This window comes from Neltuma alba, unplaced genomic scaffold (assembly GCF_004799145.2).
Source record: "Neltuma alba isolate B1F8T4 unplaced genomic scaffold, ASM479914v2 tig00010370_pilon, whole genome shotgun sequence".
Classification (NCBI taxonomy): domain Eukaryota; kingdom Viridiplantae; phylum Streptophyta; class Magnoliopsida; order Fabales; family Fabaceae; genus Neltuma; species Neltuma alba.
Genome location: NW_021635275.1, coordinates 50,222 through 77,528, shown reverse-complemented (window position 1 = coordinate 77,528; position 27,307 = coordinate 50,222). Strand labels below are relative to the sequence as shown.

At 32.7% G+C, this 27,307-nt stretch overlaps 5 protein-coding genes across 5 annotated transcripts in view; 1 reads left to right on the top strand and 4 right to left on the bottom strand.

Annotated features, from left to right (window-relative positions):
• LOC114756077 (7-deoxyloganetin glucosyltransferase-like) overlaps positions 1-27,307 on the top strand; it is a 91,800-nt gene that overhangs the window by 38,430 nt on the left and 26,063 nt on the right. The window lies entirely within an intron of this gene.
• Positions 1-27,307, bottom strand: part of LOC114756065 (7-deoxyloganetin glucosyltransferase) — a 91,379-nt gene that overhangs the window by 39,436 nt on the left and 24,636 nt on the right. The gene's annotated exons all lie outside the window — the stretch shown is intronic.
• LOC114756076 (7-deoxyloganetin glucosyltransferase-like) lies at positions 409-1,668 on the bottom strand. The gene has a single exon (XM_028944989.1). The coding sequence runs from the start codon at positions 1,571-1,573 to the stop codon at positions 689-691; it is 885 nt and encodes a 294-aa protein (XP_028800822.1). The 5' UTR covers positions 1,574-1,668; the 3' UTR covers positions 409-688.
• On the bottom strand, positions 4,237-6,173 carry LOC114756069 (7-deoxyloganetin glucosyltransferase-like). Its single transcript, XM_028944981.1, has 2 exons — positions 5,437-6,173; positions 4,237-5,314 (listed from the first exon to the last, which is right to left on the bottom strand). Exons 1-2 carry the CDS (start codon positions 5,960-5,962, stop codon positions 4,374-4,376), a joined length of 1,467 nt encoding a protein of 488 aa, XP_028800814.1. The 5' UTR covers positions 5,963-6,173; the 3' UTR covers positions 4,237-4,373.
• On the bottom strand, positions 14,328-16,268 carry LOC114756071 (7-deoxyloganetin glucosyltransferase). Its single transcript, XM_028944983.1, has 2 exons — positions 15,668-16,268; positions 14,328-15,539 (listed from the first exon to the last, which is right to left on the bottom strand). Exons 1-2 carry the CDS (start codon positions 16,188-16,190, stop codon positions 14,602-14,604), a joined length of 1,461 nt encoding a protein of 486 aa, XP_028800816.1. The 5' UTR covers positions 16,191-16,268; the 3' UTR covers positions 14,328-14,601.

Genomic DNA, 27,307 nt, shown 5'->3' with positions numbered 1-27,307 from the left:
ATGAACCTTTTAATTAGATGTGGGAGGACATAGCAACAATCGGCAGACATGCTTTAATGCGGCGGGGCAAAGGAAAAAAAAGGGGTGGAGGTGTTAATTTTGAAATTGTGATATTTATTTATGTTCATTTCATCTTCCCGTTTGATTATTATTTAAGGTTTTACAATACAAAGCATTCTTAATTTTTTTCAACCTTCTTTTTATTTATTTTATCTATGCTTCCTTCCTGCTTTAATTTGCCGGCAATTGTTCTCCGTCTTATCTTTTACATATTTCAATCATAGTGATCAATGCATGTTCAGTTATGCCCTTTCTTCTTTGGGCTTCATGACATGGAAGAGGAGTTATTATTGATGCATTAAATTGAATATAATTCAAGAGGTTTATGCTTATGCAGAGGAGGGATGCGCAATTACCGAATTAAAATATTACAAGATAACTATATAAATGACTTACAAGCCATATCAAAAAATATGATTGAAATCGAAGCTAATACTATATATGAAGTCTGATAAAGCTGTCCACACTTATAGCTGTGTAGGTATTCTAAATAAAGCTCTCCATAGTGTGCTGTAGGAGATGATAAAAGGTTCCAACCATGAAGAGTTTAGAGACATATATGCAGGAAAACAAAATAACAATAAGATCTCAGGATCTCATAAAATTATTTTTTTCCCCATGTAGAACATCAAATTTTCCCTTTAACCAGGACTTGGTTGACCAATTTCTCCAAGTTGATGTAGGAAGAACCATGAGGTGCTGTGGACTCCTTTGCAATTTTCTGCCACTGCAAGACCTTGTGTTTCATCTCCATCGCTTTGTTCCCTTCCATCAACTCATTGATGACCCTTTCCACCATTTCTCTCTTCACATTCTTATCAAGCTCAACCCCAACTCCCCATTGGATGCAAGCATACCTACAATTGGTCTGTTGGTCTCCAAAGAAAGGCCAACAAGCCATTGGAATTCCTGAACACATACTCTCTGTCATGGAGTTCCATCCACAATGAGTCAAAAACCCTCCTATCGAAGGGTGGTTTAACACTTTCTCTTGCTCACACCAGCTAGCTATGAGACCCCTATCTTTGGTCTCACTTAGAAACTCAGGTGAAAGAATTAATGACCCACCATCTACTAAGTCAGGCCTTATGATCCACAAAAAAGGTTTCTTGCTATTGGCTAAACCCCAACCAAATTCGCATAGTTGTTCTAATGTTATAATCGTGATGCTTCCAAAATTCACATAGATTACAGATTTGGGTTTCCTGGATTCAAGCCAATCGATGCATCGGATCTCTTCATCCCAGAGATTGGAACCAATGGATTCCAATTGCTGGTTTTGCTGAGTTTGAGCGAGAAGCAAAGGGACAGGGCCTATGGGAAAAAGAGGAGGGAAGATAGAGGAGAGAGTGTCTAGTGCCTCACTCTCCAACTCTCTAAATGTATTGAAAATGACGGCATCAGCAGTTTGGGCAGTTTGTAGCATGTTGATATTTAAGTTCAGAATGATGTGATCATTTGGGTCTAGAGAACTTAGAAAGCTAGGAAGATCTCTCAATCTGATGTTTTTCATGCCTGGAAGCCAGTTTAATTCAGTATCCAGGTATCCATTTGTCAGATAACTCTCATCTGTTTCAATGAATGGAATCACCCAACGTTATCAATGGTTCGTGGCCTATGAAAATAAAGAGCAAGTGTGAGTGGGTGTAGGGAGTACCTTTCAAGGGAACGATGCCCTTATCAAGAAGAGTACGGCAATGCCACAAGCCCAAAATGGAAATTGCGCTAACAGGGCTGTAAATAGCAATAGGGAGTCCAAATTGTTGAGCAGCTTTCACTGTAAAGGTCATGGCAATATCAGAAATCAAGGAACTAACTGGTGGAACAAGGCAATTAGAGGCACGCTTGTGAAGCCTCCCAAGAAGCTTTGTAAAAGGAAGCAGGCAATTCTTTGCTGTAGATTCACAAAGAGAAGGCATATGTTGGGAGGCATTAACATCACTTGGAGGAAGACCATCAGGGATGGTTTCAAAGTGAAAATCTGAGAGCCCATAAAGAGCTTGAGGACCTCTAGAATTGAGCAAGCGCCTGTGATTGTACTCAGTGTTGACGTACGTTATGTGAAAGCCTTTAGAATGAAGCACTTTGGCTAGTTTCAAGAAGGAATTTATATGGCCTTGTAATGGAAATGGGGTGATCACGACGTGGGGTTTCGACCCTCCTCCTTCAACGGACGCCATGCTTATATGTATATATATCCAAGGCTTTGTTTGAAGCTGAGGCTGAGGATTAGGGGATAACTATATATGAAGTTTCTGATAAGGGTTCAATGATCTTTATATCATTCACCAAAGAAGCCATGATGAGCCCACAATTCTGAGATTTTCAAAAGTTGGCAGGCTTTCTTCCACATGGGAAAGTGAGTGGTGAAAAGTCGCATTGATATTCATCAGCAACCACAGATTTCAATATCATCAATCGATTTTTACTCTTTTGATAGTGAAGCGGTCAAAATTAAACCAAGGTAGTCTCTTCTTTCTTTTTGTGTCTTAAGAGGAAATTAAAGAGTTTGGGAACAATTTGGCTTCGGAATATTTGAAAAATGATAGAAATATTCGTTTGGTTGGTTGAATTTATCGTGATCTGCCCTAGGGACAATTTTTTTTTTTCAATTTGAAAACATACAATAAGATTGTTGTTTTAAAAATATTATAAAATGAATTATTTTTTTAAAAAACTTGCCCGTATACATCTTTTTCAAATTCTAATAATATTATTGAAATATTACACAGAAGAGAGATGAAGCGTGGATAGAAAATTAGAAACAGAGTCCATCATATCCTATACATATTGGGCACCTTCAAGAAAGAAGGCATGGTGCACCATATTATACCTGATACTCACGTCAGTTGAGATACCAGCCCCGACAATACTAGTTGAAAACTTAAGTCGGCATTAAAGAAGTCGAGGCACGGCACAATTAATTACTCGTATTAAAAACAGTAGTCCTCTTATTTTTAATATAAGATCTATTTAACTATTTGATTAAATTAAGAAAGTTAGATAAGTTAATTAATTATAAGAAATATGATATGTTTTTTTTAAAACTCCATAATCATATTCCTTAATACCTTCTTTCCCTCTTTTACTTGATTACGGTTAAGGGAAATCTATAGAGACAATCTTAAAAAAAATTAATAAATATGAGAAATAAATTTTATATTTAGAATTAAAATTAATTTAATAAGAGACCGATGAAAAAGTATCATTTCCCTTTGCTAGAGAGGAGAACATGCACGAGTTCAAATTCGGGAAGCGCGAAACCTATTTGGCTTTGGTTTGTCGTTTGTGCTCAGCGCTTTTGACTAACGGTTTGGTTCGTTGAATTTATCGGGGCTTGCCCGCAGGAAAACGACCAGTAATTTTACAGGATACTAATTTTTATTTGAAAACTCATAATAATATTGTTGTTTTAAAAATATTTCAAACTTAACTCTTCTAAAAATATTAAAAAAGAACAAATGCATATGACAATTAAATTCTGAAATTAACAAGATAGATAGTAAATTGGAGAATAGACTGAACGGGAAAAAAATACAAAAACCTTTTCTTTTTAAAGTGGGGGAATGGACAGTCTTCTCCCTCAAAGGATTTCATTTCATTGAACTATGAAATTAACAAGGTTTTAACTTTTATTAGAAGATGTATCTATGTTTAATACATGACAGCGTCTACAATTTTTAATTCCAATTTGTTTTTTTTAACTCCAATAATAATACTCATGCGCAGCAAGAAAAAATCAATTTTCAATTTTTAATTTCAATTCGTTTTTTTAACTCACTGTAGCCTGAATTGTATACATGCCAATAACACGTTTGCTCGACTTCAGGAAGTTACGAATAACAAGTGTGCAGGCGAAACTTATAGTTGGGATGAAGGTAACGTTTTGACGGCTCAACACACAAAAAACTAATGTCATGAAACAAAGTTAGGTAGCAGACAAAATATATAAAAGCAAATATCAAGATATGAAGGATTGAGGGCAAAAAAAAAAAAAAAAAAAGGAGATTCACCTAGAGATGCCAATATTTTGTTCATGATTTCTATTTATCGGCCTTCAAAAATTATAATGTAATCCTATAGTTATAAGAAAATAAAATAAAATGGTACAATATGTAATTTGTACACATAGACACAATTATACCAAATTCTAATTCATTTCTTTTAATCAAAGCATGAAGACAAATTAGATCAATTCTATAATCTTTTTTCAACATATTACATAATTTTCTTAAGAATCCATACATATATGCTTTTGCCAATTAAAAGAATTGAAAGTTCCCTTGTATACATAAGATTTAAGGTTGAAAATCCTAGACTTTGGTTTTGACCAGCACATCTTTAATCAAATTGTCCAAGTTGACGTAGGAAGAACCACCTGGTTTAGTGTCCTTCTCTGCTATTTTCTTCCACTCTGAAATCTTCTGTCTCATATTCTTCCCTTTCTCTCCCTCCATCAACTCAATCACAAGCTTCTCAACCTCTTCTCTCTTCACATTATTATCAATTTCATCCCCTATTCCCCATTCTCTACAAGCATACCTACAATTTGTTTGTTGATCTGCAACCCAAGGCCAACAAGCCATTGGAACACTTGCACAAATACTTTCTGTCATGGAATTCCACCCACAATGCGTCAAGAAGCCTCCAATAGATGGGTGGTTTAACACTTTTTCCTGTTCACACCAGCTAGCTATGAACCCTCTGTCCTTAGTCTCACTCAGAAACTCAGGTGATATAATCATTGAGCCTCCTTCAACGAGATTTGGCCTTATAATCCACAAAAAATGTTTTTTGCTATTAGCTAAACCCCAAGCAAACTCGTACAATTGTTCTGGAGATATAATTACAACGCTTCCAAAATTCACATAAATAACAGATTCAGGTTCCTTTGTTTCTAGCCAATCAAGACACTGAGTCTCTGCTTTCCAGAGATTGGAGCCAATGGATTCCAATGAGTGGTGGTTGTGTGGGATTTGAGTGAGAAGCAAAGGGAGAGGGCCAATGGAGTAAAGAGGAGGAAAGATAGAGGATATTGCATTGAGGGCATCATTCTCAAAATCTTCGAATGTGTTGAAAATGATTGCCTGAGCTTTTTGGGCTCTATGTACTTCATTCATAAGAAAGTTTAGCACAAGATCATTTGAATCTGTTGTCCTCACAAAACTTGGAATATCTTTTAGCCTCATATGTTTCATTCCAAGAAGCCAATCTAGTTTGGTATCCAAGTATCCATTTGTCAGATAACTCTCATCTGCACGAATACAATTGCCACTATAAGTTCTACGTTGAAGATCTATGACTTCAAAAGAATGGACCATGAACCACACACACACACAACTATAATAGAAGCAGTGACATAAACAAGATCTATACCTTTTAACGGAATGACCCCATTATCAAGAAGAGTGCGAAAGTGAAAAACACCCAAAAAGGAAGCAGCACTGGCAGGCCAATAGAGAGCAATAGGAAGTCCAAATTCTTGGGCAGCTTTCATTGTGAATGTCATGATACCATCAGAAATCAAGGAAGTAACTTTGGGCAGGACACCATCGGAAGCAAGCTTATTAAGCTTTGCAAGTAGCTTTGTGAAAGGGACGAGACTTCTATTTGGCAAAGAATCACATAGAGAAGGAAATCGTTCAATATCATTCGCATCATCAGAAGGAGGAAGACCATCTGGGATGGTTTCAAATCGAAAATCTGGGAGCCCATCAAGAGCTTGAGCTCCTCTTGAGTTGAGCAAGCGCTTGTGGCTGCACTCAGTGTTGACATATGTTATGTGAAAGCCTTTAGAATGAAGAACTTTGGCTAGTTTCAAGAAGGAAATTATATGGCCCTGTAATGGAAATGGGGTGATCACAACATGGGGTTTTGACCCTTCTCCTTCAACAGACTCCATGCTTATATCGATATCCAAGGCTCTGTTTGAAGCTGAGGCTGAGGATTAGGCAATAACTAAATATGAAGTTTCTGATAAAGGTTCATTGATCTTTATATCATTCACAAAAGAAGTTGTGAGTCCAAAGTTTTTGGTTTTTCAAAAGTTGGCCGGTTTTCTTCCACATGGGAAAGTAAGTGGTGAAAAGTCATGTTGATATTCATCAGCGACGGCAAAGACGAGTCAGAATATTGAGCGAAGCCAACACAGATTTCAATATCATCAATCGATGTTTACTCTTTTGATGGTGAAGCGGTCAAAATTAAACCAAGTTGGTCTCTGTTTTCTTTTTGCGTCTCAAGAGGAAAGTAGAGAGTTTGGGAACAATTTGGCTTCGGGTTTATGCTCGGAATATTTGACAAATGAATAAAATATTCGTTTGGTTCGTTGAATTTATCGTGACTTGCGCAAGGAACAAAAAAGTTTTTTTTCCCCAATCTGAAAACATACAATAGGACTGGTATTTTGGAAATATTATAAAATGAATTCTTTTTTAAAACAACTTACCCCGATATTTTTTTTCGAACTATAATAATATTATCGAAATATTACCCAGAAGATAGATGAAGCATGGATAAAAACAGAGTCCACCATATCCTATATACGTCGGGCGCCTTCTACAAAGAAGGCATGGCGCACCATATTGTACCTTGTACTCGTGTCAGTTGAGATACAGGGCAGGACAATATTTGAAAACTTAAGTCGGTATGAAAAAAGTCAAGGCATAGCACAATATAATTCCTTGTATTAAAAATAGTGTCATTTCTTCCTTTAAAGAGGAAAACACATACAAATTTGAATATTGGAAAGTGTAATTTTTCGGAAAGCTATTCCTCAACCGCTTCTGACTCAAAATGGATTAATGTGACATGAGGATATCCTGATTCCACCTGAAAAATAAGATCATCTCATTCTTGTAATTATTGGAGCATCAAGATTGAAATTGATTACCATAATCCCAAGGCCGGACTTATTGCTCCAAGGCCCTTGGTAAGTTTCTCTTAAAAGAGGGATTAACAAGTGTGTATGAATATATGGAACTTACACGGGAAAAATGATCGATGCCAGATCTTCAATATATACAACCAATGATGATCCAAATTTAATTATACCAATATTGCTTCTATGATTTTTCAGAAAAGGAAGAGAAATATAGTCTCTAAAAGGAACACAAAATAATTATAAGAACGAAAATATCATTGGTGAATGAAACTGCATACAAATCAAGATACCAAAAATGTTACAATATAATGATATCCATTACTAACAAACCTTAAAAATAAGACTGAATTAAAAGCTAATACAATTCTATGAGATCCGACAAAGCCAGACCACGCTTTTAGCCAACTAGATTCCAAAACAAAGTTGCCCTGTTGTGTCGTAGGCGATGGGAAAGGATTCCAAGCATATGCAGTAAAACAAACAAACTAGTTAAGATTTGAGGATTTGCATTTTGATGGATCAAGACTTGGCTGATCAATTTCTCTAAGTTAACATAGGAGGAACCAGTAGGAACAATGCCTTTCTTTGCAATTTGTTGCCACTGCAAGACTTTGTTTCTCATATCCTTTCCCCTTCTCTTCTTCCATCAGGTCATTGAGGACCCTCTCCAACATTTCTCTCTTGACATTATTATCAATCTCAATTCCTATTCCCATTCTGCACAAGCATACCTACAGTTAGTTTGTGGTCTCCATAGAAAGGCCAACAAGCCATTGGAACACCTGCGCAAACACACTCTATCATGGAGTTTCATCCACAATGTGTTAAAAACCCTCCAACAACTTAAGGGCGGTTTAATACTTTCTCTTGTTACACCAGCTTGCTATGAGGCCTCTTTCCTTGGTCTCACTCAGAAACTCAGAAAATAGAATTACTGAGCCACCATTCATAATGTCGGGCTTTATGATCCGCAAGAAGAGTTTATTACTGTTGGCTAAACCACAAGCAAATTCATGAAGTTATTATGGAGACATAACCGTGACGCTTCCAAAGTTCACATCATAAACTACAGATTTAGGTTTGTTGGATTCTAGCCAATTGATGCATGCGGTTTCTTCTTTCCTTAGATTGAAACCAATGGATTCCAAGTGACCCATCACTCTGGCCAATTGAAGCAAATAGGTGGGGCCTAAGTTGTAAATAGGAGGGAAGATGGAGGATAAAGTGTTCAACCCATCACTCTCCAAACACACGACGCCGAACAGGAGCTGAAACGGAGAGGACGCAAGCGGCGCTGAAATAAAAACCACACACACACACGCGAGGCGCGGCAGAAGCTGAACACGGAACAAACAACAACGGAAGGAGCTGGCGGCAGAAGTAAAAAACAGAGCAACAAGACGCGACACACACGTTGGGCGACGAAGCAGGGAGCTGACGGCGTGAACAGTGTTCGAACTTTGATTACAGCAACTCTTATGGCAATCCGTGGCTAAGGTCCCATAATTCTCTAATTCAACAATAATGGCAGGAGCTCGGATCATCAAAGAAGAGTTTTAGTTGCTTTAATTTCCTGTCTAATAATTGTTTAACAATTCTTAGGTCTTAGGATAGTTATTCTGATTATTAGAAAATTTTGTATTGTTAAATCTGATTATCTGTGGAGATTTTTGTGGCCGGATTACTGTTTAGCATTTGACATTGGGTTGTTTATAGCTTTGATTTCAATTATGATGTTGTAGTTATGACATTTATAGTGATTTTGGAGTTAATATATTTTGATTTTCTAAGGTGGCTTAGAATTTTGGATCATATTGTCTCTTGCTAGCTTTAGTTCTGTTATTTTGGATTTAAGAGTTCTAATTAAGCATTGGTTTTTAGCATCCTTAATCCCATTTTACTATTCTGGTTGCAGTTAGTAAGTTGGGATTTTAGGAAAATATTTTGTGGCAACTCGAGGTGGCTCGGTTGTTGGATTAAAAGCTTAATTATAATTCTTAATTCATTGTCTTAAGTCCCACATCTTTTAGAGTGATGATTGCCTGCGTTGTTGAATTGGAGGATTGATTATTATTAGTGTTATTTGTGTGTCTCATTTTCATTTCTTTTATCTTCATTTATTTCAATCATTTTTTATATAAAAAAAAAAAAGTATTTTAATTTCAATTTAATTCAAGGCATTTAGTTAGCAATTCCTCAAAATCAAAATCCTTTTTTTATAGTTTAGGTTATTTGCATTTATTTACTAGGGTTTAATTTCATTTTCGGCTTCTCAAAGTGAAACGACCCAGGTTGTGCACTATATTGCATTAATTCGGTTAATTTTTGGAGTAACTCCAAAGCGACAATCAAAGGGCAAGTTCAACTTCAAGTGGCGCCGTTACCGGGGAGCCAAGAAATTAGTTCCCTAGTAATTAAGTGTTAAGTAGCCTTGATTGGGGTTCATTTGTTGAGCCTTTTTAGTTTTCATTTTTGTTAGTTTTTTTTACTAGTTTGCATTTGTTTTTTGTTGTTTGTTTTTCATTGCTTGGTTTAATAGCAATCATGATCTACTCTCACATTCTCAATTTTTTGCAGGAAATAGTATGTGGAATGAAGCACCTTCTAATTCAACATATTCTCAAGAGATTGAAGAGTTGTTACAACAGTTGGACTCCTTCCAAGCTCAGCTAGAGTCTCAAACACCTAATCACATCTATGCTCATGACACCTCTTGGATGAACCATCCTCTACATCAATCACCTAACCTATCACTCCCACCTCACCAACCATACTCTAATTATATATCTCCACCGTATACATACCACCAAGAACCACATCCTTTTCCATATGAATATTACCACCAACCCCCGTCCCAATCCAAGTACCATTCTCTTCCCCAATCTCATGAACATCAATTCAATGAACCTGACCCATTTCTTACTATTCCTAAGAAAGATCAGATACGATTTTTAAGAGAAGTTTATGACCGCTTAAATTCATACTATCATGGATTACTTGAAGAAGCACGGATATCTGGAATCTCAAAGGAATCAGACGAAGAGTTAGGAGAATGTAAGAGTGCATTGGAGAAGATCTTGAGTGATATAGCTCAAATTGAATCTGAGAATGGGAAGGATGAATCAAAGTGCCCAGATTTACTCATACAAGAAGCTGAGATGAAGCATGAGCATCTACAAACTCATAAGGAATTGTGCCCTACATCAGGTAATATTGATCCTCTTCTTGAGGAGATTGATTCTTATGCTATAACTACTATTCCTGTTGAAGCTATTGATGATGTGAGTGATATTGAGGTGGATGAAGAAATTGTCTGTGAATCCCCTCATGTTTTTGAACATGCTAATACTCATCTTGTTGCTCTTAGTGGTAGTGATTTGGATGAAGATGCTGTTTTGTGTGATGATTCACATGCCAACTATGTTTCTCTTCCTAGTGTTAAAAGTGTTGTTATTGATAAGTATGAGAACATTGAGATTGCTAAATCTTGTTTGAGTGCAATTATTGATGACAAATGTGAGAATGATCATTGCCTTGAGAACCAAATGCACGATAGTTCCTTTGAGTCAGTGGCTTTTAGTGTTGTTGAGAAAGACTTGAAATTTTGAATGACAAAATTATGCATGTAGATGAGTCTTTTCAACAAGTTTTGTTTTGTGATTTGTCTCCTGATTTAGTTAGCTGTGTCAATAGTAGTACTCTGCATGAATCTTCTTCTGCTTCCACCCTTTTACCTTCCACCTCTTGTGAATGTGATAGTGATGTGCTGTACTCCAATAACTGTCAGTTGGATTCTTCAGTTTCCACGTCACATGAACCTAAGTGTTTTGAAACTTTAAATGATTGTTTGACTCCTACTAATGGGAGTATCATTGACTTTCTTGGATGCTGTAGCTACTTGAAGAGCCTAGATCATAAAATGTCTTTACTTTATTTGAAATCACTCGAAGTTTATATTGTTGGATTTGGTACTGCTGCTAGCTTGTTTTCTGTGCAGGCACATAATTGGAAGGGATCTCCTCAACACCAAACTCCACCATATGCTCTTGGACCTCTTTCAATTGACCCTGAGCCACCACCAAGAAAGTGCAATCATCAAGAGCAATCCTTTTTGCTAAATTTCATGTTTCTCATTATTGATGAGATTTTCTTTTTTAGGAGTCTAAGGCGCTTTAAGCACAAGGTTGTCTCTTTCCTCGCTTATTTTCTCTTAACTTTGTATTGATTAACTGTGCTTAACTGAATTATTGAAGAAGAAGATAAGTGTGGGGGAGCTATTCTAGTAGAAAAGTAACCTTGTTTTTGTTTATTCCCCTATTGATTCTCTTTTTCTCTTGTCATTACCTTGTCCTTGGATTTTGCATTGAGGACAATGCAAAATTTAAGTGTGGGGGAGAGATTGTTGTTGAGTTGAGCTATTTTAAAAAAAAAAAAAATTTTGCCTTTGGATTTGCTCATGTTTCCTAAGTATTGCTGCTATAGTTGCTCTTTTCTTTGCCTTATTGGTTGATTTTTGAATTGCATCGCATGATTTGAGAGTGATTCTTGCTTGGAAGTTTTGTTGCTGGTTTCTATGTCCTCTTGCTTTCATTCGCCTCAGTGCTCTGCACTGCTGTATGGGCGAGTTGCTGTTCTCTCTGTTGCTGACTTGACTTTTGTAATCCTCGGGCATCTCTTTTTAAAATCTTTTTGCACAATGCTTGTGAATATTACACGGCTGAGTTTGATTGCATTTAATTTAAGTGATTTCTGTTCTTAGTTGATTAGCATAGTAGAATGCCTTTAGTGCAGTGTTATTAACCTTGTTTCATAGCTTGATACTTAAGGAGGAAACATCTTGGAGAAAGCCTTGATGGAAGGATTGTTGAGCCATATATTTTCTCATCTTGTATGATTTTCATCTAGTTTTGGTTAACCTCTAGAACTTGTTTAGATTCTTTTTTTCAAAGCTGCATTAATACCTAGATTTGTGAAGATGATAGGGGCATTTATTTCTAAACCTTTACCCAAACACAAACCACTTCATTTAACCTTTGTTCACCCCTTTGAGCCTTCACTTTCATTCCATTCATTTTTTTAAGCAAGTGTTTTGCATAAGTTACATTTAGTTTTTCATTTCGAAAAGTATATCATTAATATCTATATCTTTGCCTTCTTGGGTTTGGATGCCAAAGAAAAAAAAAAGCAAAAAAAAAAAACAGAGAGAGATAGAAAAAGGCAAGAAAGAGAAGAAAATGTTTAGAAAAAGCCAAAAAAGAAAGTTATTAAAAAAAAAAAAGAAAAAATAAGTTGCAACAAATGAATAAATTTGAAATAAGGCATTCCATGGTGGTTTGAAGAACAAGGATTTCTGTTTCAAAAGGTTAAAATCTACATATTGGTGTTGTTTCATGATTGTACTTTAACTCACTTTGAGTTGATACTTTATTACTCATGTATTTCACTTGTTAGTCCATTCATTCATTTGGCCTTGTTTTTCGACATTACAACCCTTCAAGTCCCCTTGATCATGAACCTGAGGTATGTTAGTGGTGGAGATATTAGAATTTCTGCAAGCTTTTGGTAGGTGCTAATCTAGGTGGATTGAGTGAAATTTTTCCCATTTAAGAGATGAGTGAAACACTTGTACCCTATGTGAGCTCTATTATGTTTCTCTTCTTTTATCCTGCTATGTTTCTTGTGTTAATTTCTTTGCACTGAAGTATTCTACAAATGTTGATTGATTAGGAATAAAAGTTGCTTGAGTTAATTGCACATTCATGCTTAGTTAGTTTTATGTTTGCTTGCATTGAGTGTCTCTATTAGATTCTTCTTTAATGATGTTTTGCCCAGGAGTGCAAAAGGCTAAGTGTGAGGGAGTTGACAAACTCAATTATTTTTATATATTTTGATATCTTTTATATGGGTTTTGTCAACTTAATTAGTCACTTTTGACCTTAATTGATTGATTAATTGATTTAATATGTTTTATTTTGAATTATTATTTTATAGGGGCAAAATTGTCATATTTTGGTTTAATTGTGACTAATTGATTTTTGAGGACAATTAATGCTACCTTATCTTTGAATTTTTGCTTGCAGGTTTTTAGAAGATTTTGAAAATAAAAAAAAACTTAAAAAAATTAAAAAAGAAAAGAAAAGAAAAGAAAAAAATAAATTAAAAAAAGAAAATAATAAAATAATAAAAGGGGGAGCAAAACGCAGAACCTGCAAGCAAAAATTCAAAAATAAGGTAGCATTAATTGTCCTCAAAAATCAATTAGTCACAATTAAACCAAAATATGACAATTTTGCCCCTATAAAATAATAATTCAAAATAAAACATATTAAATCAATTAATCAATCAATTAAAGTCAAAAGAGACTAATTAAATTGACAAAACCCATATAAAAGATATCAAAATATATAAAAATAATTGAGTTTGTCACCCATCACTCTAGCCAATTGAAGCAAATAGGTGGGGCCTAAGTTGTAAATAGGAGGGAAGATGGAGGATAAAGCCTAAGTTGTAAATAGGAGGGAAGATGGAGGATAAAGTGTTCAACCCATCACTCTCCAACTCACTGAATGAGCTGAAAATCATGGCTTGAGCAGCTTGCGCATTTTTAAGATTGTATCTCGTCATCTTTATCATAAACTCATTATCTGGATCTTATGTGCTAAAAAAGCTTGGAAGATCCCTTTGTCTAATATTCTTCATGCCTGAAAGCCCGTTTAGTTCAGTATATATCCAAGTGCCCACATCTCAAGTAACTACTCTCGCCTGCAAATGGGCAATCATTTTTAAATTAAAGGTTCATTATATAGAAAGAATGATAGATGTGGTTATTTGATTAATTTTGTTATATTAAAGAGAAAAATATAATTCATTTAAAGAATAATAAATATTTATTTATTAATTTTGTCTCTATAATTAATGTTTAAATATAGTTCCTTGTATTTTTCTCTTTCTCTTTCACTACCTCATTTAATATGAGAAAAGTTAAAAAAAATTCAATTATTTCTTTTAAATCATAAAGAGAGGGCCTAAATCCTAAACAAACTACATGCTCGCATGTGGGGATAAAGATCTGAAGATGCCATTTGTCACAGATATAATCCAAGCGGCATAAAAGAGATGACAAGACAAGCCCAATATAATTAATTATTTATATTCAATATTGCTTTGATCACAACTTGGGCCCTTGATCCTCCACCTCAACAGAACCCAATGCAGAATGAAAGTGGGTGGGCAATAATAAATTATATTTTTCAAAGGAAATTAAGAAGACAACAAAAGTTGTCAAGCAATTTATTAAAAAATTCGTCGGCTGAAAAAAAAATAATTACAAATCTTCATAGCACCTGATGCGTGGATCTCTAGCCGCTGGTTTTGCTGAGTTTGATTTCAGCAATGTCAAATGCTTTTGTACACCACTTTTATTTAAATATTCAAACCTGTGGTGCCGCCATGAAAGAGGGAGAAAGAAGAAAATTCCACGTTATATCCACTCTTCCCTTTGGCCCTACAAGACCCTTTTCATATGCAAAGTTCACTTCATTCATTCAACAACATAGTTTAGGGGCCAAAAATTAAAATTTTCCTACATAAGAAATTGAAAATAAATATAAGTAACCAAACACACTAAACAATACATAGGACTTCCATGACGAATTACATCAATTTCTTTTTATGAGCACTTGATTAATCAGTTTGTCCATGCTGATGCAAGAAGAACCACCACATCCAGTGGCCTCCTTTGAAATTTTCTGCCACTCTAAGACCTTCTGTCTCATCTCCTTCCCTTTATCTCCTTCTATCAATTCATTAACAAGCCTCTCCACAACTTCCCTCTTCACGTTATTATCAATCTCAACCCCAATCCCCCACTCTGTGCAAGCATACCGACAATTAGTTTGCTGGTCTCCATAAAAAGGCCAACAAGCCATTGAAACACCAGAACATATACTCTCTATTATAGAGTTCCATCCACAGTGTGTTAAAAACCCTCCAATTGAAGGATGGTTGAGAACTTTTTGTTGTTCACACCAGCTTGCTATGAAACTTCTTTCTTTGGTCTCACTTAGAAACTCAGGAGATAGAATCATTGAACCACCATCCACAAGATCAGGCCTTATGATCCACAAGAAGGGTTTCTTGCTGTTGGCTAAACCCCAAGCAAACTCATGCAGTTGTTCTGCAGACATGACCGTAACACTTCCAAAATTCACATAAACTACAGATTTAGGTTTCTGGGATTCTAGCCATTCGATGCAATGAGCGTCCTCTTTCCAAAGATTGGAGCCAATGGAGTCTAAGACATGGTTATGTTGAATTTGATTGAGAACCAAATGGACAGGACCTATAGTGTAAATTGGAGGGAAGATCGAGGAAAGAGTACTCAGTGCCTCACTCTCCAACTCACTAAATGTGTTGAAAATGATGGCATCAGCCGATTTTTCTTTTTGTAACTCATTGACAGAGAATTTTAGCATTAAGTAATCATCTGGATCTAGTGAACTGAAATAGCTAGGAAGATCCCTCAATCTCATATTTTTCATGCCTTCAAGCCAATCCAGTTTGGTGTCCAAGTATCCATTCGTTAGATAACTCTCATCTGCAACATAATAGAATCGCAAAATATTGTTGAAGATTGATCATTTCAAAGGATAAACCAAAGAAAAGACACAAACAAACAATCAAGAACAAAAAAAGAAGAATGAGTAACATGAATTAATGCGTTACCTTTCAAGGGAATGATACCCTCATCAAGAAGAGTGCGACCATGCCAAACACCCAAATAAGAGATAGCACTAATAGGACAATAAATAGCAATAGGAAGTCCAAATTCTTGAGCAGCTTTAACTGTAAATGCCATGACAGCATCAGAAACCAAGGAAGTAACAGGAGGCACAAGGCCATTAGAGGCAGACTCTTGAAGCTTGTTAAGAAGATTTGTAAAAGGGATGAGGCAATTCTTTGAAGTAGATTCAGCAAGAGAAGGCAGATGTTGGGTGGCATCAGAATCAGTATACGGAAGGCCATCAGGAATGGTTTCAAAACGAAAATCTGGGAGGCCATCCAGAGCTTGAGGACCCCTCGTGTTGAGCAAGCGTCTGTGGTTGTACTCGGTGTTAACATACGTTATGTGAAAGCCTCTTGAATGAAGCAGCTTGGCTAAATTCAAGAAGGTGTTCAAATGGCTTTGTATTGGAAAGGGAGTGACCACAACGTGTGGTTTTGATCCTCCTCTTTCCATAGAATCCATCTTTCCACTTCTGATTTCTCTTTCCTTCACTCTATTGCAACACTCTCTATGTGTGAAGCTTTATTTATAGAGCCAGCGAGGATCGAGACTGTTTTTTGGTGAAAAGTGCAGCAAGACAGCTTCCTAGAACGTTGTTCCCCGCCCCCCCTTTTGACCTGATCCTAGAACGTTGTTATTGCAATTTAAAAGTCTGCACGACATGTGATGCGTGTTTCCCAAGGTTCATGGCTTTATCTCCAAGTCTTATCTGGAGGCCACATGCATATTCACTGATATCTGTGGGTGGTATTGTTATTTAAAAGGGGAAGAATTGTAAGTGTATGCTTTTTCATTTAAAAAAAAAAAACAGGAAGAATCATTTGAGATCCCAAACTAGAAATATTATAAGAAAAATTGGAGATAAAACCCCCGTTAAAAATTTAATTAGTAAATGGTCCATAAGATAATGAATTGCACAATAGAAGAGTTGCATATAATGAAAAATGGTTTGCACACAACATTATTTGGATAAAAAAGACTAACTTGCACATATAGAAGATGATTTGCAAATAAGAAAAATTTAGTTGTACAAAAGAATGTTCAGCTACACATTACACATTATAAAGGAGAAGATGATTGCACATAAGAGAAGATGAATTGTACATTAGGGAAGTCAAGTTGCACATAATGGAAGTTGAGTTGTACAAAATTCTTGGAGACTATTTTCCAATTACTTTCTCAATAAGGGATTTATCCCCATTTTTTCTAATATTATAATAAGAAATTCTTAATTAATGACAAATGAGCTGTTACAACATGTTATTATTTTCTGTACTAAAACTTGTCAATAAAAATTGTTTAGATGTTAGAAAATTTTAGTAAATATATATATCATCTTTAGAAGGTTATAATAAACCTTGGGGGGGGGGGGGGGAATTGTAGGGACATGCTGATTACTGACGATGATGTTATAATTTTTGCAGCGTAGTCGCGAGGGAAGGTGTCAAAGTTGGAGAGCGGTGAATTTCTCAAAGGCCAAGTTGCAGGAGGCAAACTTAGAGTTGTCATTCTCAAATTACTCCCTTCCTTACTAATGAGTTTATTGATATGTTTTATTTCTTAAATTTATAATTATTTTTTAAATTATTTATATTGATGAATGATCCCATATATAAAGTGAAAATTTTCATTAATAAGGAGAATTTTCAATGTAAATAGGGTATTTGAGAAAATTTAGCATTCATTTTTATATATAATTAATTTTCTTAGAAATAAATTATGTATTTAGTCCTTTAATTTTATATAGAGTTTCATTTTAGACTCTTAATTTTAAAAAGTACACTTTCTACCCTTTAATCATAAAATGATTAATAAAAAAATGATATTGAGATGTTGAATCTTAATAAAACATTATCCAATTTTAACATGTTAAGTTAATTTTCAAAATAACCATGATTATTATAAAAAATCATCATCAAGCTTAATGGTTTTAGAATTAAAGGATAAAAATATACTTTTTAAAGTTAATGAATTAAATTAAAATTTTATCTAAAATTAAAAAGGCATTTAGCATTTTTCTCAATGGCCTGCTTGGAATGACTTATAAGTACCTTTTCAATCATAATTTATGAAATACAAGGTATATATGTAAGAAAAATATTTATCTCAATTTTATGTGAAAGTGTTGATATGAGTTATAAATTGCTCATCTAAAACAAGCACTTAGGGGATGTTTGGATAAATAAAAGAGCACTTTTAAAAAAAAAATTTTTAAATGCAAATCGAGAGAGAACTCTTCTTACATACTCCTTTCATCTTTTTTTTATAAGCAACAACTACCATCCCTTCTTGTCCCTAAATATAAGTAACATTTACAAATTGTCTTAAATTTTTGAAACTAATTTTTTATTTTTCCCGCATTAATTACTTATTTTAATATTCAATGTATTTCTAATCTCATTTTTCAAACCATTATCTCTTTTCATTACACATTCTCTTTTTTTCATAATTTTTTTATTATAATAATTTTTTATTCTCTTTTTTATACTCCCCAATAAATAAGGGTATTTTGAAAAAAATTATAATTTTTACCTATTTATTATCTTTAATTAATTTTTTGATCTATATAATAGAGTCTTATATTACATATAAAAAAAAACAAAGGGAGTAGTTATTTTCGAAAAATTATTTTTAAAATTATAATTTGGTTCAACCAAAACACTCCTAATCCTCTAGCTTTGTTTTTTTGGAAAAATTTCATTTAAGGACCATTGTAGTCAATTAATATCAGTCAACCCCCAAAACATTTCAAATACATTTACCTTATAAAACTAATAAGAGAATTCACAATTTAAAATACAAGTATTCAGGTTTCTTATGAATCGTTGAATTTGAGTTGTAAATATATGAATTTTTGTTGTAAATCACTAAATTTCACTTGTCCATTTACACTCATACATTTATATTTTGAGTTGTGAATTACTTTGTATTTTTTGTGAATCACCAAATTTGGATTATAAGTCCATGAACTTTTATTATAAATCTTCAAATTTTTACTTGCTTATTCACATTTAAACACTTGTACCTGAGGTTGTGAATTCTATTATGTTACTTGTAAATTACCAACTTTTTGTTGTAAATTGCTGAATTTCACTTGTAAATTATTAAATTTTACTTGTTCATTTATTTACACTTGGACACTTATATTTGTTTTGTTATTTATATATATATTTGCATTATATGAGTAAATGGTTTGGTTAACGTGGTGGTTATATCATTTTTAGTGTGCCAAAGAGTCATGGGTTCAAACCTTCTCTTAATCACTTTATTTTAAAAAAAATCCTCTAAGCATTGGAGCTACAGTGACTGCCACCTGAGTACCAGTGGCAGAACCTCCGACCTCTGATAGCCAAAACTCCAGCTACAATTAATATTTTTTTAAAAAAATAAAATGAGGAGTATTATTGTAAATTTACTCTTAATTTTAATTTTCTTTTGGTCTAAAGGGGGTTGATTGAAATTTTGAAATCTTTTGAGGGTTGATTTATATTAATTGGCTACAATAGCCCTTAAATGAAATTCTCTCTTGTTTTTTCCCTGGCCATCAAGCATCCGTTATAATGAAGACAAATAAAAAGGAAACGACAAGGGGACAAATTGAAATTAAAAGTAGTGGTTATCATTGCAACAAAAAAAAGTAGTGGTTATCCTGTGGACCATGAAGTTGACAGGTTCGTAGAATGAGCCCGCGTCCACATGGCTGGGTGGATTAGGCGTCGTAAGGCTGTTAATTTAATTATTACACTTAATTGATTTGGTATGACAGGTCACTCTTTTGACGAAACAAAATTTTAATATAATCAGTTTTAAAAAAATAATCATATTACTTATGCACAATAAAAAAAGAAAAAAAACAGATAAAGAAGGTAAAATATATAATAATCTAATTTAAGAAGCTAAAAAAATGTAATGATAGAGAGGGAAGTTCTTCCTAAATTGAAAATTTGAAAGTTAGTAAAATAACAAAAATGCCTTTGTCTTTTTTTTTTTTAATAAAAAAAAGCTCAGCCTTGGTCAAAGCTTTTTTTTTTTGACCATGTGAGAATATATTGCAAGAAAGTAGTGGAAGTGAGATTTGGGCCAACAAGAAAAAAAGATGACCCTTAGGTCATCAAAGACTTCTTAATGTTATAATGCAAACAAAAATATAAGTTGACTCTTTTATTGTGACTCCAACTCATGACAACAATTTATCTAGGGATGACAACTCTTAATGGAAAAATAACAAGTCTAAATTTGATATTAACAAAGAAATTTTTTCTGATACATAACAAGAAATAACATGTATATTAATTAAAAATGACAATAATTTATTTGAAAATGACACGTTTTTACTGAAAAATAACACGTCTAAATTTGATATTAATAATGTGCTTGTTCCTGATACATAACATGAAATAACATCTGCATTAATTAAAAATGACAACAATTTATGTGGGAATGACATGTCTTAATTGAGAAATAATAAGTCTAAATTTGATATTAACAATGTGTCTTTTTCCTGATACATAACATAAAATAGCATGTACATTAATTAAAAATGATGATAATTTATTTGAAAATAACACGTCTTTACTGAAAAATGACACGTCTAAACTTAAGATTAACAATGTGCCGTTTCCTAAAACATAACATGAAATAACATGTGTATTAATTAAAAATGACAACAATTTATGTGGGAATGATATGTCTTAATTGAGAAATAATAAGTCTAAATTTGATATATCATGTTATGTATTAGGAAAAATGACACTTTTTAATTGAGAAATAACATGCGCATTAAAAAATATGTCTTAAAAATAACATGTCTTTACTGGAAAATGACACGTCTTTAGTAGAAAATGACAATAATTTATTTGGGAATGCACATGCTATTTCATGTTATGTATCAGGAAAAGACACATTGTTAATATCAAATTTAGACTTGTCATTTCTCAATTAAGACATGTCATCCTCACATAAATTGTTGTCATTTTTAATTAATGCACAAGTTATTTCATGTTACGTTTCAGGAAAAGACACATTGTTAATCTCAAATTTAAACGTGTCATTTTCTCGTAAAGACATGTCATTTTCAAATAAATTATTATCATTTTTAATAATTGTACATGTTATTTCTTATTATGTATAAGGAAAAGTTACTTTGTTAATATTAAATTTAGACTTGTTATTTCTCAACAAAGACTAGTTATCCCCAGATAAATTGTTGTTACGCGTTAAAGTCACAGTAAAAGAGTTAACTTATATTTTTGTTTGTATTACAAGGTTAAGAAGTTTTTTATGGTCCAATAGTCATCTTTTTTTGTTGTTGACCAAGGGGTAGTGGAATTAAATCCCACCCTCACCACTTTCTTACAATATATTCTCACATGGTAAAAAAAAAACAAAGAAAGCTTTGACCAAAAAAGCTCCACTAGCAACCACCACACCGTGCCGGCACTGGCCAGCCATGGATGAGGGCTGAGCTTTAAAAAAAAAAAAAAGGGCATTTTTATCATTTTACTGAAGTTCAAATTTCTAATTCGGGAAGGACTTCCCTCTCTCTCATTACTTTTTCTTAGCTTCCCAAATTGGAATATTATATATTCCACTTTCTTTATTTGTCATTTTCCCTAATAAAAATGTTATTAAACTAAATTAAATGTAACTCAGACTTCCCATATTTTTTCTATTTTATGTTTTAGAAATTTTATCTTAACCAAGTTGATTGAATATTTTAATTATTTTTGTGGATGTTAATAGTTCTAATATTCTAATCTTATTTATATTACATTTAACCTCTTAAATTATAAATGAAATTAAAATACTGATAAAAATAACATTAAGATATTAAATGTTATTAGAAAATAATATTAAAGTGCTAAATATCATTTTATAAAAAAATTAATTTTATAAAATTAACCTGTGGGTGTGGACCTAGCAAGAAATAATTAAAAGATCACATATAATTAGGACCGGAAGTAGTACTTCCGATCTTAATTATAAGATCTCATTTATAATCTATAAATAAGTTTTTATAATTAAGACAACACACAGACACACACACACATATATATATATATAGACATACACACTCACATACTATACTCCTCCCATATGGTAATCCCATACATAAGTGTTCATAATTTTTTTTTAAATTAAACCCCGTGGATATTCTTCTAATAATAATTAAGTAGGAGAGAAATTAAAAAAAATTAAACAACATACTTAAGGTATTTTATAAAAAAAATCATACTAACTACTTTAACTAACATTATTAATCTAGTTAAAATAGTTAATTCTTATATTAAATACAAGTTAAATATGATACTCCTTCCGTCTCATTTTACAAGCAACAATTACTGTTATACTTTTGTTCTTAAATATAAATAACATTTGCAAGTTATTTTAAATTTTTGTATCAAATTTTCTAGTTTGCTCACACTAATTACTTATTTTAATATGCAGTATATTTATCATTTATGGTCATCACACATTCTCTCTCATTCATAACTCTCTTTATTATAATAATTTTCTTATTTTCTTTCTTATACCCTCTATTTTCTATACATAAAAATATTTTGGAGAAAGAACTTTTAATTTCTACACATTTATTGTTTCTCACCAATTTTAACCAACTTTTTGGCCTACATGATGAAGTTTAAGGTTGCTTATAAAGAGAAACAAAGAGACTAGAACTGGTAAGCTGGTCCAACTAGCCAACCCATGAAAAATGATATGTTAGGGTTGGTTAAAAATCAACCTGTCAACAAACAAAATTTTTTAGTCCATATTGTCTAACCCACAACCTGCTGCGGGTTAGCCCATATTTATTTTTTTTTTATTTTTAATTATTATAATTATATTATTATAGTTTATATCCCATCTAAAAAATAAAAAAATTAATATTATTTATTTGGTGTTTTTAATCAAGTATCTGAAGGAAAAATAAAAATTTTATTATATTTGTTTATATTGTATAAAAAATATTTAAAAAATAAAAAATTTAAAAGAAAAAATAAAATAAAATAATAGTCGAGGTAACCCATCAACCCATCACGATAAGCAAGGGTTGGTTAAAAGTCATCTTAAACCTCTTAATCCTAACCTAACGCGTAACGAACCCCGCACTACCACCTCCAAGGGGGAGTATATAAGCTACCGAGAGGGGAATAGGCACCGAAGAATCAGGAAAAGATACAGGCCCCACGCAAATTAACGAGGAGAGGAAGGAGTGGGTAGGTCTCTTCGTCTGCGGGTCTAGAATGAAAAAATCAGACGAAGAGCATTTGGCAGATGGAGGGAGGCAGAATGGTTCAGGTGAGAGGAGGAAATAACTGTTCATCCCTAACTTTGGGTTCCACCCACCTTCAAAACATTTTTTAAGAATCAATTAAATACTTTTTTTTTCATTAATTAGACAAATACATAAGAAAAAGAGAAAACTTAGTTTTTAGGTTCAGCTACATATAGCACCATGAAGTATTTTTTAAGCATACTCAACATCCTAAAATATTATGTAATGTATCTAATATTTTGAAGTATTTTTTTAAGTGTATTTAATACCATAAATTCCGGTAAAAAAAACCATAAATTATATTTTGATGCATTTAGTATTTTAAAATATTTTTTAGATGTATCCAACACTCAAAATTATTTTTTGCTGCATCCAGTATCATAACTTGCTAAGTATAAAATTACATAAAAAAATATACTTTCGGATGTTGTGTGGGCACTTGAAAAATATTTCAGGACGTTAAATACACTCTTAAATTACTTTGATGTAGTAGATGCACATAAAAAAAATAGTATTAAATACTGCTTAACATCAGCTAATATTTTACATCAGTCGTTTAGTGATGCATATTTTTATATTTCCAAAGCTATTATCATTTTGTGCGTGACAGTCATTTTTAAAATTTATCAATGATTATCATTTTATAAATCCAGGAATTATTTGGTTAATCTCTTAAAATAAAAAATAAATTATTAAAAAAGTAAAATTTTAAAAAACTTAATATTTAAAATTTGAATAATAATTTTTGAAAAAATAATTATCACTGTAAATTAATTAATCTTAAATTAATGAAATTTAATCCTTGCATATGATTGTTTAATGATTTGGGGGTGCATGGGTCCCAAAAATAGGGATGAATAGTTGTTTCCACCTCTCACCTGAACGTTTTTGCCCCTCTCGATTTGCCAAATACTCCTCTTCTTATTTTTGCATTCTAGCTCTCTTTTCATTTTGCTGAAAACGGCACTGTATGCAAGCAGCGAACAGGCAGCGGAGGATAAGCACAGCGGAGGATAAGCGCAGCGGAGGAAAGCTAGACCCCTTCGTCTGCTCCCTCATTCTACTTCTGGTTGACAGCAGCAGATAGGAAGAACAACCTTCCATTTTTAATTTTATGAATTTGATTTTGGCAAAATAACCAAAAAATATATATTTGGTAAATTTTTAAGAGACAAATAGGTTATTGTCACTACTTCTATATAATGACTTTGACAAATCTCGTAATACTCCTCCGGTCCTTATTATAAAACCCCATTTGACTTTTTATTTGGTCCTAATTATAAGACCCCAATCTATTTTGTCTATTATATTTATGTATTTTTTCCAAGATAATCCTTCTAATAATGATAGTTTTAGCCAATATACTTAATTAGCGAGAATATTTTAGGAATGACAACACTTATTTATTATAAATAACCAACTTAACTTACTTCTTAATCTCCTCAAATAAGTCAATTGGGTCTTATAATTAGGACCGGAGGAGTAATATTTAATAAGTCAAAATATGTGAAAATGACTCATTTATTATTTTAAAATTCAATAGGTGTCATTTTTCCTTTGATTTTGGTTGTGTGTAACTAGTTTTTTTTTTTTTTTTTTTTGAGTTAGACTGACTATGAACTTATTAGTAGAGTAGATATTGTTTTCATTAATTAATTATGTTTAACTTTAATTTTAGTTACTTAATCATGTTTTAATATGTCTTATATGTTCGGTTACCTTTAAATGTGAATTGTGCATCTGGGTTTATCTTGACGAAAGAAATCTTAATTAGATTTTAGGATTGATTAACATGAGATTAAAATTTTAATATAATTTACAATTAGGATGAAAATATATATCCAAGGGTCCTATAGAACTGTTCAGGAGTGAATTTGAATTTGATTTCTTTAGCCTTATTGAGTAATTGTGTTAGAAATAACATTATTTGTTTAAGAGGAGATCATAAGTGGATTGACGTGCATTTATAACTACAAGTATTTTAGATCAACAAAATTAGCATCGCGATTGATTAATTAGGCGAAAGGATCCCCAGACTTCCTTTGTTGAGTGGATTCTTCAGAACCTCAACCCACTGAATAATAGTTAAGTCTGGAAGATTAAGTTTGGTTTGCTACGCTGAAAACTCTGGGACGCTCGCAACAAACGAATTTTTCAAGAGCACTCTTTTCCCGCAGACTCTATAGTTCGCTCTGTAAATGTTCTCACTGAACACACTCTTAGAGCTAGAAATATTTTGGATTTATTTGTAAGCAGGTGACTTCGTTTGTCTCCACACTCCCTCTTCGGTCTCTGTAAAGTTATCTGCTTTTTGATTAATATATACATACCTTTCTATTAAAAAAAAAAAATTAGGCTAAAGGAAAACCCATGAAGCTCGTAAGGGACTCCCAATATTACTGCACATGCATGCATACAATTCAAGACGCCGCCACTCTTCAAATACACAACCAAGCATATTACAATATGTCGATATACGTAACTTGGTGAAACTGAAACTGACGATGATGTTACAATTATTGCTGCGTAGTCGTGGGGGACAAGTGAGTCAAAGTTGGAGAGCGGTAAATTTCTTGGCCAAGTTTCAGGGGGCGAATTTAGAATTGTCATTCTGAAAAATGAGTGAATTACAATAAGTTCTCAAAAAAAACAAAAACTAAAAAAGAAATGACTTATAAACAACTTTTCAATCTTCATTTATGAAGTACGATGTACATATGTAAAAAAAATTTTGTCTTAATGTATGTAAGAGTGATTTTAAATTGTTCATCCAAACAAACACTTAGGGGTTGTTTGGGTAAATAAAAAAAACACTTTTAAAAAAAAATACTTTCAAACAAATCGAGACAAAACTTTCCTTACATATTTATTTTGTATATTGTAAAATTATTTTTAAAATTATAATTTGGTTTTCACCTTAACATCTCATTAACCATCTAGCTTTTTTTTTTTCAAAAAAAAACTATCTAACTTCCATCGTGATGAAGACAAATAAGTTAGATGTTTAAGGGGGAAAAGAAACGACAAGGGCACAAATTCAAATACTACCTCAGGTCCTTAACATAAAACCCTATTTGACTTTTATTTTGGTCCTAAATATAAAAGTCCAATCCATTTTGTCTCTCATATTTATACATTTTTTTTCAAATTAGTCATTCTAACAATGATAGTTCTAGTTAATACACTTGATTAGTAAGAATATTCTAGAAAAGACAACACTTATTTAGGACAAATAACTAACTCAATTTACTTCTTTAATCTCTTCAAATTAGTCAACTGGTTCTTATAATTAAAACCGGAGGTAGTAATTGTTAAAAGTAGCGGTTATCCTATCGACCACGAAGTTGACAATGAGCCCGTGTCTATATGGCTGGGTGGATCCGGCGTCGCAGGTCTATTAATTTAATTAATAAATTTAATTACTCTAGTTAAAAAAAATCCCTAATCAAATAAGATTTCAGTATAATTCCGTTTAAAAAAAAGCACTCACATTTAATAATTGATAATACTTCAAATAGGACTGTTCAAATAAGAGGACATAGGAAAAATCATAAAAATCGACCACGGAAATAGAAAAATTGTACATAATGACCTGTTTATAAAAATTATTGTTAAAACCTATATTAATATTGTCATGAGTCCTTATTTATAATTTTTCTATTTGGACGGGCTTTTTTATGATTTTCCTGAAGACGTATGTGCATAGCAAAACTATCATTAAGCTCAATTAAATATAAATCAAACTTCCAATATTTTTTCTACTTTATGTTTTAGAAATTTTAGCTTAACCTAGTTGATTAAATATTTTAATTATTTTTGTTGATGTTATTTTTTGGGTGTTTCTAATACTTTAATTTTATTTATATTGTATTCAATCTTTTAAATTATAAATAAAATTAAATTAAAATATAATATTAGATGCTACTCCTAGAAAATAATATTAAAGTGTTAAGTATTATTTTATCCGGAAAAAATGAATTTTATAAAATTAACAAAGGAAAGGGGGCGGGTACCTAGGAAGAAACAATTAAAAGATTGCATGCCCCAATTTAAAGGAGGCACGTACCTACAGATGAATATTAATGACCTTTGATTACTAGTATTCCTTCGGTCCTAAATATAAGACCCATATATACACTATAAAATAAGTCTTATATTTAGCAGCGGAGGAGTACTACGACAATATGCAGACTACTATATATCTATCTCTCTCTCTATTTATATAATATACTCCTCCCATCTGTTAATTATATATATACAAGTGTCCATAATTATTTTTTCAAATTAATTCCTTTAATATTCT

Excerpts from the sequence above, each read along its gene's own strand:
- LOC114756076 (XM_028944989.1), bottom strand. The coding sequence starts at position 1,573 with ATGAAAAACATCAGATTGAGAGATCTTCCTAGCTTTCTAAGTTCTCTA.
- LOC114756071 (XM_028944983.1), bottom strand. The coding sequence starts at position 16,190 with ATGGATTCTATGGAAAGAGGAGGATCAAAACCACACGTTGTGGTCACT. Across the intron at positions 15,540-15,667 it reads GGGTATCATTCCCTTGAAAG|ATGAGAGTTATCTAACGAAT; the intron begins GTAACGCATTAA and ends ATTATGTTGCAG.
- LOC114756069 (XM_028944981.1), bottom strand. The coding sequence starts at position 5,962 with ATGGAGTCTGTTGAAGGAGAAGGGTCAAAACCCCATGTTGTGATCACC. Across the intron at positions 5,315-5,436 it reads TGGGGTCATTCCGTTAAAAG|ATGAGAGTTATCTGACAAAT; the intron begins GTATAGATCTTG and ends GTATTCGTGCAG.